The sequence below is a fragment of the Mytilus edulis genome, chromosome 6 (genome assembly GCF_963676685.1).
Source record: "Mytilus edulis chromosome 6, xbMytEdul2.2, whole genome shotgun sequence".
In the NCBI taxonomy this organism is placed as follows: domain Eukaryota; kingdom Metazoa; phylum Mollusca; class Bivalvia; order Mytilida; family Mytilidae; genus Mytilus; species Mytilus edulis.
This window is the reverse complement of record NC_092349.1, coordinates 31425228-31438490: the sequence shown is the minus strand read 5'-3', so window position 1 is coordinate 31438490 and position 13263 is coordinate 31425228. Positions and strand designations below refer to the sequence as shown.

The window sequence follows — 13263 nt, the reverse complement described above, 5'->3', positions numbered from 1 at the left end:
GTGTCTAAAATTTATCTGCTACCAGAGATAAGCTTTCTAAATGGACAACAAAAACAGTTGGAAACACCTGAACATATTTTACAAACAGTTAATTAGTGAGACAGAATAGCTTTAGAGAGGTGGTATAAACTGTAATAAACATGTTAAAAGACATAAAAAGGCATTTCATGGTATATACAAATATAGTGTTCTTATTTTTCTCTGAGTCTCCGTAGATATAGGCTCTATGCTTCTAGAATAAAACATAATACATTTTACATCAGTAAGGCTTGTACATGTAGCTGAATGGAGAATCATTTATTAAATATTTCACCTTTATTCATGTCATGCATGTTTGAAACATGAAAAAATTCTTCTTTTTTTTATTTAGATTGGAGCCAAATGCTCCTTTAGAAATTTCTCAAATCATACATTCAGCATCAGGTATAGAACAATAACACAAACCTCTGAACTGTTTTCATTTTTTCTTCCAGAATTCCACATCCAGATCAAACAAATGGTTGCTAGCAGTAAGGTCCATACAGGAATCTGAAAGCTCTCAAAGATATAAGAACTAAGTAATTTTTCAAGCATGATGAGTTTTCTGAAAGAAAAAAAATTACTATGAAAATGTGTTATAACTTTTCATTTGCGACATGTGAGATGTGACACTTACATTTAAATCAAATAGCAATAGAATAATACTATCTTAAATGCTAAAATCTAGCTTATGCCGTGGTATTTTCAAAAACAATATAAAAAGTATGGTTCACAGAGCTTTTTCAAGCTATTATGCCAAGATTGTCAGAATTTGTAAAGATTATACAAATAAAGACCATGTGCCATGTTATTACAGCTACATATGTAGGTTTATCCCTCAATATGTTTTAAAAAGCCTTGTCTCATTGATAAACCATGGTTGATGAAAAATGTATTAATTAAATCTAAAATTAGTTGTCAAGGTTATGTATTTTCATGTAGTTTCTGCTCGGCACAAATAACCTAAGTTCCCACTAAGAATAAAAATATTAATGATTAATTTAACAAATAACCGAAATCTGTTACTACAGATATCAAATCAAATCAAATCAAATATTTTATTGGACAAAGCACATATGATACAATGCGTATTCCAAGATACAAACACATTAAACATGACAATTTATGCAAATACAACATAAAGAAAACATTTCAAGTACTAATTATATATATAATATCACAGTACATGTATTACAGAGTATTATACTTATGGTAGACCAACTGACATTAGATTTTTATTACGAAGTTCAAAAGCTTGACTTAAATAATTACATATTTGTCTGGTATCAACCAGATTTACTGGGTTAAGTAAATAAATCGTTGATTTAATATCATCATCATTATTAAGGTTTTTGAAAATATCACACTTCTCTCGAAGGTCTTTATATAGAGGACAATATAAAAGAAAATGAACTTCATCTTCCACTTTATCTTTACAAAGTTTGCAGTATCTTTCGCTTGCTAAAATTTTTGGTTTGCTATACCTCCCAGTTTCAATTGCAAGTGAATGTGCACTTATTCTAATTTTTGTAAGCAGTGATCTGTCATATTTCTTAATATCGAATCTTAAGTAAGTTTTTAATTCAAATGATGAGCACATTTTACTATAAAATCTTAGTTTTCCTGTGTTATTAGATTTGATATGCTCAAGTTGACCTAAAATTTTGCATTGATAAAAGTTTTTTTAGTGAATCCTCAAACACATTATGTGATATTTGAAGTGAATCAAAGTTGATTAACTTTTTTAGTTTATGTAATGATTGTACCCAGCAAAAGCTCTTCTGTGTATACAATTTTTTATCTTCAATGAATGCAGATTTTAATAAATCAAATTTTGGGTTGTTTCCAACTTCAATGTCAGTATATAGAAAATTTAAGGAATAAAGAGTAGACAACTCATGAAAGTATCTGTAATAACACCTGTAAGTTATTTTCTGTAAATCTATACATTTATTTCACATGTACGGTGCAGTCCGGTGTATCCGCACACCTAAGACTTATGACTTCACTTCATTCAACTGATAAAACCAATAATTGGATAAGATTGTGTGAACACATTCATAACATACTTTTATTTCATAAAATATTCTACGAAATATAGATGAGTTTGAACCAAGCACACTGCCAAGGATGCAGAGCAAAAATTATTTCAATCTGATACAAATTTGACTTAAATAAAACAAATTTTTTCTGATGATGTAATTTTTTTTAATGTAAATTGGCCAAATATGGTAAATCACTGGATTGCAGTAATAAATTAACTCTTGAACTTATCAATTTTATTCTTTTTCATCCCTTTGGAAGGCTAAAACAATTATAAGATCGATTTTATTTGTGTTACTGTGTTGATATGACGAAATCAGGTAATGCGCGATATCACAGGCCGCACGGACATCGGGGACTCCACTGTACATGTATATAGAGTTAATACATGTAATATATCCAAGGGCAAGACTGACATACATTTGTAGTTAGAGTTAAAGTTTTACCTTGAGGTCAATGTTTCAGTTCATTCAAAATATATGTAAAATTGATTGGATATCAAAATAGTTCTGAGTACTTCTTATAGGTAAGATGAATATGATATTCTCTAATTTTTGTGCTATTTTCACATTTCCTGACTGGTGTGAGAAAAATATTTCTCCTCACTAGTGAAAAATCTGTTCTCGGCAAATGATTAGTCGAAATTTGATTATGACGTCTAAATGTTTTGTTTTCTTCTGAATTTTCCTATTGTGACGTCATGAAAAAAGGCGACCATGCCTGATGACGTCGCATATAAAGAACACAAGTTTCTGAAAATCTTTGAAAAAGAAGGATAAAAATCATTAGAGAAACAGATTCCTACACTATAACTCGTGTATTACGATATTTCTCCACCCTCGACAGTTAAATTTTAGTTATTTAAAGAGCTCGGCAAGCCTCGCACTTTAAATAATAAAATTTAGCTGTCTCGAGTGGAGAAATATCGTAATACACTTGTTGCAGTGTAGGAATCTATATTTCTCCCGAATGTCTGTAACAATCAATAATCACATCCAAGTTGCTTACGTGACTGAGGTGGTTTAGAGATATTCGAGTCTAAGCTCAATGACCATCTGATTCAATTCCTGATATTTTATGTAGATTAAGACATTTTACTTCTAATTAGATTCCTGACATTAGACATGCATCATGTTCAGAAAACTATGTATATTTTATTGTTCGTATTTTCGTTTTCTTCGAAAACGAAAAACACGTTTGTGCAACTTCCGGTTTATTAGCGATTATACTATTGGACTCGTCATCGAAAGTCTTATTCCGGAATGAGTTGTCTGGGGAGTTCAAGCCCTTGTCCGTCTGTATGTCTGTACATCCCAAAGTTAATTTCTGCAAAATAGATCAAGTTTGAATTGTGGTGGCATCTCTTTGACTGTTCTTGGGTTATATCCCTTTAGAAATTGAAAGACTGGCAAATTTGCAGTTTCTGTAATCTAACTTAATTTTGCCTCAATCAGATGATTTGAAACTTATACACGATGTTTTTACCATTTTACTCAGATTGTCTTTAAATTTAAGTGGTGTCACTTTCACTATTCTCAAGTTCTGTCTTATTATAAATGGGAAAAGAATTGACATACTGTACTCTAACTTTAAACCAAATGTTATGAAACATATACACAATGCTTATTACCACCAAAGGGACACCAAACACAGATCAAGCTAGAATTTGATTGGCATCACTTTCGCTGTTCTTGAGTAATGTCCTTTTGTAAATTGAAAAAAAGAGCAGAATTTTCTTTACATTTACATGCATGATATGTGTCAGTAGAAATATTTTTCATTTATTGAAATTTACAGTTAAGACGAGTTACAGTGGTCTTGTGTGGATTGGAAAATGGCACTTAATTTACATTGTTTTGGTGCAACAACTTATGAAACATTCAACGGTTAACTAACTAATATGTTGATAACAAAATGTTGGTAGAGTTCTATTTTGGGCCGTTCTCACCTACCAGTATGTTGTCCTTCAGTGTTTTTGTTTCTTGATCATGTTGATGGATTGGAAAATGACTATTTGTACCTTTTCTGTGGAAAAACTTCTCAACTAGTTCTCCCAACATGCCCAATGCTTCTTCGATTATGATATGTTGTTACTGCATGACGACAAAATGATGTCAAGTTTGTATTATCTTTTTTCACTTGTACTGGTCAAGACATGTAATCCTTGAAAGATTAAAAAATGCACAGAAAATGCTAGGTCAAACAAGCCTGATATCACTATAAGTAAATATACATCAATGTCATTCCCAATGTCTGCCATGTTAAGTTACCTTAAAAAGAAAACGAAAACTTGGTTTGCTGTATATTTGACAGATCAATTTCTTTTATTATTGTTTCTGTATAAAAATGCAACTATATATCCATGTTTCATCATCGCTCAAAGCTAATAACTCCTCTAAGAGGTATATTAAATATTTCGGTCCTACAAGAATATCTTGAAACGTTTTTTGATCGGTGGTACAATATTTTGTCTATCCTGTTACCATTTTCGAAAGAAATTTTGGGTTATCAAGAAAAGGTTTAGATAAGATGTTAGACTTGTTTTACGTAGCCAATTAGATGGTTTTCAAGAGAATAAACTTCTTTATATACATGTATATTCATTCTGTAAAATAATAGATTATTTGACAATTTTCCAGGTTGTATACTGAAAAATGCCTCTAAAATTGGTTTTCAAAGGTTGTAAAAATTACCACCAGTAATGCAAGTCTAAGATAGCAATTTGTATTGTTCGGCATTTTTTTACCCTTTCAAATAAACCTAACATCAAGTAAATCCCTCATAAGTTAGTTTACTTTTCTCTTTATTTCATTGGTAACAGGAACGCACGTTTCTGATATATCACTATATAAAAGTCTATCCTGTTACCTTTTTGTCTATCCCGCTGTTACCGATATCACTATTGCACCTGCAAATGCTAAATTGGAAAGATTAAGACGTTATAACCTTAAGATGAGTTCATACAACGAAATATTTCATTCGTTTTGCATCTTTATGTTAAGATAAAAAATTTAACGACGTTTTTGTCTACAATTGTCTATCCTGTTACTGTAACCATGGCAACCATAGTAACAGGATAGACATAACAGGATAGACAAATTTCTTCGTTTTTGATTGCAGTTGTGAAATAACTACTCCCTTTGGTGAAGTGATTATGGTTTCCAACACGTTATTGCACTTTTTACAAGCATACTGTTGGTGTAATTAATCAAAATTGTTGATAACAGCATAGACATGAAAAAAAGTACACTCTATTTTTTCACTAAATGTCTTGAAATTTCTTTTCTCTACACTGTCGTTCAAGAAACTAGGCGTTTTAAATGTAAAGATTACCAGTGGCGGATCCAGAGGGGGGGTTCCGGGGGTCCGCACCCCCCTTTATTTTGGCCGATCAATGCATTTGAATCGGGACATATGTTTGCACCCCCCTGCACCCCCCCTTTGCCCTGGGCTAGCACCCCCCCCTTTCGAAAATTCCTGCATCCGCCACTGATTACTTTGCACTTTTGACATCAACACTGACTGATTCAATATTCAAAGGGAGAATACTTTAACGGCTGATTCAAGTAGCGGTAACAGGATGGACATGAACCTCCCGTACGCTGATTGAATTTAGTTTTTAGATAATATGTTAAGAAGCTACAATTTCTCGTTACAGTAATAACTAACTTTCTTAAAAAGTCCCTTTTGCAGATATCAAGGCGATCAGAAAATCGGTAAAAAAATTAGTTGAAATGTGTTTTTCTGAAACTGTACGCACACAAATACCCCCCAAATCGGACTTAAATGCAGTTTAATCTTATCAAAATAGATGTAATGTGTGTTTATTATTAATGTTCTGAATCACAAATCCGACAAGCTTTCATTTAAACCATTACAACTGAAATTTCCATTAGAAATACAAATTTTAGCATGGGTGTACTGAAAATTCGACATTTCTTTAAAATGATTTTGATATCAGTAGCAACATATTAAAATTTAAAAGCTTTGGTTGCATGTTTCATAAGTTAAAAGTTAATGCGCAAAAACACTGTAAAGTGCCATTTTTCAATCCACACAAGACCACTTCGTCTTAACTTTAAATTTCAATAAATTAAAAATATTTCTACCGACACATATCCTGCAGAAAATTCTGCTCTTTTTTCAATTAACAAAAGGACATTACTCAAGAACAGCGAAAGTGATGCCAATCAAATTTTAGCTTGATCTGTGTTCGGTGGTAATAAGCATTGTGTATAAGTTTCATAAAATTTGGTTTAGGATAACTAAAGTAAGAGTACGTATACATTCGGCAATCCTCGGTAGAATCCGCTACTCTCCTTACGGAATCGGCCGAGTTGAGACGAATGAGTACGTATATATATGTCAATTCTTTCCCATTTAAATAAGACAGAACTTGAGAATAGTGAAAGTGACACCACTTAAATTTTAAGACAATTAAAGTTAAATGGTCATATGCATTGTGATAACTTTTGATTTTTCAACCTTGTATACCACCATTCCCCATCATGGCATGTGAAATTGCAAAACCGTCTAAAAGAAATAATCCACAATGCTTTTCATATAATGCATATTTTGTTTATAGTGAACAATGGGTATAACATGCTACACAGAGGAACAAGTGATCAGTATGCTGGAGTTTCTTATTGACAACATATTTGTTGAATTTGGAGGTAGACTTTTTCAACAAATTGTCGGCATTCCTATGGGATCGAACTGTGCGCCTCTCATTGCCGACCTCTTCTTATTTTCATATGAATCGGAGTTCCTTCGGACACTTGTCAAAAACAAGAACTTTTCTGATCAAAGAAACCAGGTTATTTAATTTCACTTTCAGATATATTGATGATGTTCTTTCCATTAACAATCCGAACTTTTCTGATTGGGTTCCATTAATATATCCACCAGAACTGGAAATTAAAGAGACAACAGACACGACTTCCTCCGCCTCATTTTTAGACTTATACCTCGAATTTGACATACACAGTCATCTCAGTACCAGAATCTATGACAAACGAGACGATTTTAATTTTGAAATTATCAATGTCCCCCACCTTAGTGGCAATATAACAACTTCACCTGCATATGGAATATACATTTCCCAACTTATTCGGTATTCAAGAGCTTGCAGCTCCTACTCAGACTTTGTAAAACGTCACCAGTGTCTGAGCAGAAAGTTGATGAACCAGGGGTATGTCAAAGAACGTCTTGTCCTTTTTCTAAAAAAAGTTCATCGGAAGGTACCAAGAACTCTTTGATAAATATTCCGTATCAACTTCACAAATAATACACGATGGTCTCTAGGTATAGATTTTGCGTACTGACGTTGTTTATCATCTTAATAACGTGTTATAGTATTCTTTTATTTGTCTTTATAAATATTACTTTTACTGTTAAGTCTGTTTTTTTACGTGACTCTGTGCTTATGTTTACCATCATACTTTGAACGACAAAATTATTTTATTTATCAATATTACTTTTACTGATGTATCTTGTCATACTTTGAATGACAAAACTATTTTATTTATTAATACTACTTTTACTGTTAAGTCTTTTTTTTGTGATATACATTTGATGTGACTCTGTACTTATTTATCCCGTCATCATGGTCATACTTTGAACCACACAATTATATATTATTTATTATTATTACATTTACTGCTAAGTCTGTTTTTGTTATATCTACTTTACGTGACTCTGTATTTATGTATCCCCCCGTCATACTTTGAACGACAAAATAATTTGATGTCTACCTGTGCGAATTTCAAACGCGCAATTTTACACCAGTATACTTAAAACCTTCCATCCTTTATCATGTTTATGGGTGGATTTTACATAGATAAATAAAATCGTATAATATAAGCAAAATGAGGATGTTAAATTTGATGTATGCCTTTTTGTGCTTCTTCATTAATTTGTTGTTTTTATAGTGATTAAGATGATAACACAATGTTGACGGCTGTACCCCTATTTTTGACATTTTTACATATTGTGTCTGTTTGTTTTGTTCACGCATCGTTGACAATATATTGGAATTTGATGCGACTGTCATACAAGTGAGAGGTTTAGCTAGCTATAAAACCAGGTTCAATCCACCATTTTCTACATAAGAAAATGCCTGTACCAAGTCAGGAATATGACAGTTGTTATCCATTCTTTTAATGTGTTTGAACTTTTGATTTTGCCATTTGATTTGGGATTTTTCTTTTTGAATTTTCCTCGGAGTTCAGTATTTTTGTGTTTTTACTTTTTCATATCATTTGAATGAGGCAAAGTTATTAAGTTAGATTGCAGAAACTGCAAATTTGCCAGTCTTACTATTCTTAAGACCGTTGGTTTTCCCGTTTGAATGGTTTTACACTAGTAATTTTGGGGCCCTTTATAGCTTGTTGTTTGGTGTGAGCCAAGGCTCCGTGTTGAATACCGTACATTGACCTATAATGGTTTACTTTTATAAATTGTTATTTGGATGGAGAGTTGTCTAATTGGCACTCACACCATATCTTCCTATATCTATTAAGGGACATAAACCAAAAACTGGAAAAGAGTGTCACCAAAATTCAAACTCGATTTATTTTCCAGAAATTCACTTTTGGATGTACAGACATACAGAAGAACAAGGGTAAAACATTATGCCCCCTCAGTAGGAACAGGGCAGAAAAAAGGAATATAGTCAATACTAAATGTGGACTCCATTTTGTTTTTAGTGACAATCATCAGCAAACTGTTGACAGCTATATAAAAACATGAAGCATCAACATTTTCTACTTAAAAACAAAGATTTACATAAAAAGTTTACCACATTGCTCTGCTGGTTTACTATCCATATGTCTTACATTCTGCCACTTTTGTTGCAGGCCAGACAAATCAAAGTGCTGGATAGCACCTCTGGAAAGTTTGCAACTGTAGCTGTGTATTATTCCAAAAAGGTTATAGACGTGTATTATTTTAAATATGTATTTGCACATCACAGCTTTGGTGTTTTAAACTAAACCATTGTCTCGTCAGTAATTATCAAAAATCACTTTTTTCATGTTAATCATAAAAGTTTTGATATTTCTATTGCAACCTAAAACTGTAGGTCTAAAATAATGAAATATACAGAAAGCTCTGTTAATTTCTTTAAGTACCCATGCCATGTCAACTTCAAGGGACTGTGAAATAGTATTTTTCTAGTGGTTTAGGTCCTTCATATTTGTTTTTTATCAATGTTTTGTTACTGATTAACACGTAAGTTTTCTTGTTTGAATTGTTCCACATGTTTCACATAGTAGCCTTTTATAGCTTTCTACACGTATATGGTCCAAATATTTCTCATTATTGACGACCATATGGTGGCCTATAGTTATTAAATATTTACATAAAGAGAAAAAAAAGATTTATGCCTGCTTCATAAATCTGAAAAAGGCTTTTGATTCAGTATGGAGAACTGCTTTACTTTATAAATTATGTAAAATGGGAGTTGGCAAGTCTTTTTATAGAGTTATAAAACAACAATACTTAAATACTAAATCATCTTTAAAATATAAAGATTATGTATCAGAATATTTTAATATTGCTAGAGGGGTTAAACAGGGAGACACACTAAGTCCCACTTTATTTAATGTCTTTATAAATGATATTGTAAAAAATTTTGAGGAAAATGATTCAAGTCCCCTTAAACTTATAAATAGTAAGGTAGGATGCCTTCTTTTTGCGGATGATCTTTTAATCCTGTCAGAATCAAAAGAGGGTCTACAAAACAGTTTAAATAACGTTAAATTATATTGTAACAAATGGCAACTCTCTTTGAATACAAACAAAACTAAATCCATGATTTTTAGTCAGTCAAAACATAAAAGTGAAACATCACATATTTACTATGAGAATAAAGCCATAGAGAGTGTAACAGAATATTCATTTTTGGGAATGTTGATAAAATGTAATGGAAATTTATCACAAAGTACTTTAGAGCTGACAAAAAAAGCAAAAAAAGTATTTTTTGCAATAAAATCATATACTAAATCATTGAATAATCTACCTATAAAAGTAGAAAACAATCTTTTTGATTCTTTGGTAAAACCAATTATGACCTATAATTCAGAAGTAACATATTTGGATACATATATTTCTTTTCATCGAGCCAAAAGCAGAGCCTTAACTTCAGGAAAAGAAATTAATCAACTTGATTTTATAGACAAAACCCCCATAGAAAATATGCATCTTAAATTTTGTAAATCTACTCTAGGGATAAGAAAAAATGCATCCAATTTAGGAGCAAGAGTTGAATTAGGAAGATTGCCTATAGAATGTTTTATTAAAACACAAATCCTTTTATATTTAGCTAGACTATATAATAATAATATTAATCCATTGTTAAAGGAAGCTTTTTCTCTAGCACAGTCTCTAGATTTGACAGGAACTTACTCATGGTATACATATGCTAAAAATATTGTTAAAGAGACTAACGTTGACCTTAGTATTCTTTCTACTTGTAAGGACATAAAAGATGTAAATAAAATAAAAAACGATATAAAGTTAAAAATGAAAAATAGATATGAAGATTTAATTCAAAATAAATTTCAAAACATCGATGATAAAAGTAAATTTTTTCTCTATAAAAAACTTAAAAAAGATTACAAACTAGAATATTATCTAAATACATCTAATTTTCAGATAAGGAGATTAATCACTAAATTTAGAATAAGTGATCACTCCCTCTTGATTGAAAAGGGGAGATATTTTAAAATCCCAAGAGAGGAACGTCTTTGCCATAAATGTAAAATACTAGAGGATGAGAAACATTTTTTACTATATTGTGAGTATAATAAAACTCTAAGAAATGAATTTTTTCATCACATATGTACAGAAAATAATAACTTTAATAATTTAAATGAAGAAGAAAAAATTCATTATTTACTAAATCCATCATCGCCTTTACAAACAAATAAGTTAGGATCCTTCTTGAAAAAGTCATTAGAACTGAGGGCAGGGGACTCTTAACAACTTGTTTGTTGTTATAAATTTTAATGCTGTTGATATTTTGTATGTTTAATATGTATGTATATATGTTTATTGTGTTTATTGTATTAATATATGTTGGTCACAAACTGTAAAGTTTATATGACAATAAAATATTTGATTTGATTTGATTTGATTAATACATTTTCCTCCTTTAAACTCTTTTGGATAGCATTGGTTTTTTGCAAAAAATACTGCATCCTTTTTTTTTACGAATAAGACAGTTACACAGTAATGAAAGTGAATTTATTTGATCAAAAATAGGGAATGTGTCCATGGGACACAAATGATGCACCCGCTTGCACTAACGTTATAAAGGGTTACACAACTCAAGAGCTGTAAATGTGGCGCAACCAAAATTTGTACTTGATCTGAGTTATGGGGTAATAAGTATTCTGTACACATTCTAATTACCAACTGTTCAGGGTTTGACATCTGCGATCGTATAAAGATGTGCCCTGTGGAGCATCTCGTTCCATTTGTAACGAGGCACAACCCTAGAGCAGTAAAAATTAATTCACCAATATTCAAATTTGATCTTGGTTTTATGGTTAAAAGTATTGTTTATAAGTTTCATAACATTTGGTTGAGCCAACTTAAGTTAGATAACTGACACGAAAATATTCGGCAATTTTTACATATGTAAAGGGGCATAAAACGCTATAATGGTAAAAGTGATGCAACAAAAATTCAAACTTGACTTGTGTATTGTGGTTATAAAGATTGCGTATAAATATCATACAATTTGGTTCAGGCAAACTAAAGTAAGAGAAAAGAAAGTTTGGGATGTATGTACGTACGTACAAGTAAGGGTAGGACGTACATACTTACAGAAGAACAAGGATAAAACTCAATACAGTGGGAACAGAACAACAGCAGTATGACCACAGGAATAAAAGGTTTATATATACACTAGATTCATAGAGGTGCTTATAACCTGTAACACATTTTAGTTGCTGCTGTGAAATTAAGCATTGACTTATGAGTCAATAACATTTGAGAATTTTTGTTTTAAGCCATTCATTTGATATATTAGTCATTATTGCCTCTGTGTTTGGATGACAAAGCAATTGAATTCTTTTTATATTGGGCATTTTATGCCTTCAACTTTTCCAGATGCACAGGTTTGTCTGTAATCTATCTAAATTTTGAGGTGAAAATGCAACCATTTTAGCCAAAGGGTACACACCATAAACCTTAATAATTTCTACAGCACTTGTCTTGATACACTGAGCTATAATATTCTAAGAAGAAGATGCTGACTTGGTTGCTTTTGATACGGATGCTATATGATACGAATTTGCGATAATACACCAGAGGTGGTATGATGTAAATTATAGGAAGAAGAAGAATTGCCGTTGGGTCAATGTTTTTCTGCTGTCAGTTTGATCCATTTGAGCATGCTGAACGAGTAAAGTTCCTTATATTCACATTGGATTGTGAAACAATTAGTATTTAAAGGATGTAATCAGAAGTTTTCAAATGATTTTTGGCATCAAAACCTTCCGATCGATGTCTAGACAAAAACAATGCATTTTTTTTTTTATCAAAGCCGGTATTTACCTTTACTCATCCTTGGCGTGAGACATTATCCATATAATTATCGAGTATTTGATATTTTATCACCTGTAAACAAACCATTATCACTTGTCAATTATCCGACTGCTTGGTCAAAATGTCAACTTGTTCTTGCATATTTTAAAATCAGTCATTCCATATTCATTAGATACACTCAGGCTTTTACCACGTTTACGTACCTACATATAGTAAAAGTAGAGCGGGAAAATGTTAATTCATGAAATATTCATGAATTAGATGCAATCTCGCGTAGATTTCTTGTCATTTTCTCTTCAGTCAAAAGAGTAGTTACTCAAAATTTCAAAAGAATCTTCCAAGAATCTGAATTCAAACACTAGTACTACATTATCTTGGAGCAGAATAATTGCAATAGTCTGTCACTGGAATTTTGAGGCCGATGCCTAAGGAAAGTAGCAATAGCAAGCTTTAGCAAACTTTCCAAAAAAGAAAGAAATAGTAATGCAACTCCATTTATCACAAATTTATTTAACACAATTTTCCAATTATTAACCATTTAGGTTTTTCTTGTATACTTTATTTTGCTGATATGATATCCAAAAAAAAAAAACATTTATAAAACAATGTGTATACATATATGTTGTGTATAAATTAAGATGAAACATG

At 31.5% G+C, this 13263-nt stretch overlaps 1 protein-coding gene across 3 annotated transcripts in view; it reads right to left on the bottom strand.

Annotated features, from left to right (window-relative positions):
• The window catches only part of LOC139527517 (S-adenosyl-L-methionine-dependent tRNA 4-demethylwyosine synthase TYW1-like), a 43479-nt gene extending 40190 nt beyond the window's left edge, over positions 1–3289 (bottom strand). For 2 of the 3 annotated variants that reach the window (XM_071323021.1, XM_071323023.1), the window contains exons 1-2: positions 3070–3289; positions 445–583 (exon numbers count right to left, since the gene is read on the bottom strand). In XM_071323021.1, the coding sequence (XP_071179122.1) occupies positions 445–573 (129 nt within the window). In that variant the 5' untranslated portion in view covers positions 574–583; positions 3070–3289. The remainder of the gene's footprint in view (positions 1–444; positions 584–3069) is intronic. The other variant, XM_071323022.1, reaches the window with a different exon arrangement.
• Between the last annotated feature and the right edge of the window lie 9974 nt (positions 3290–13263).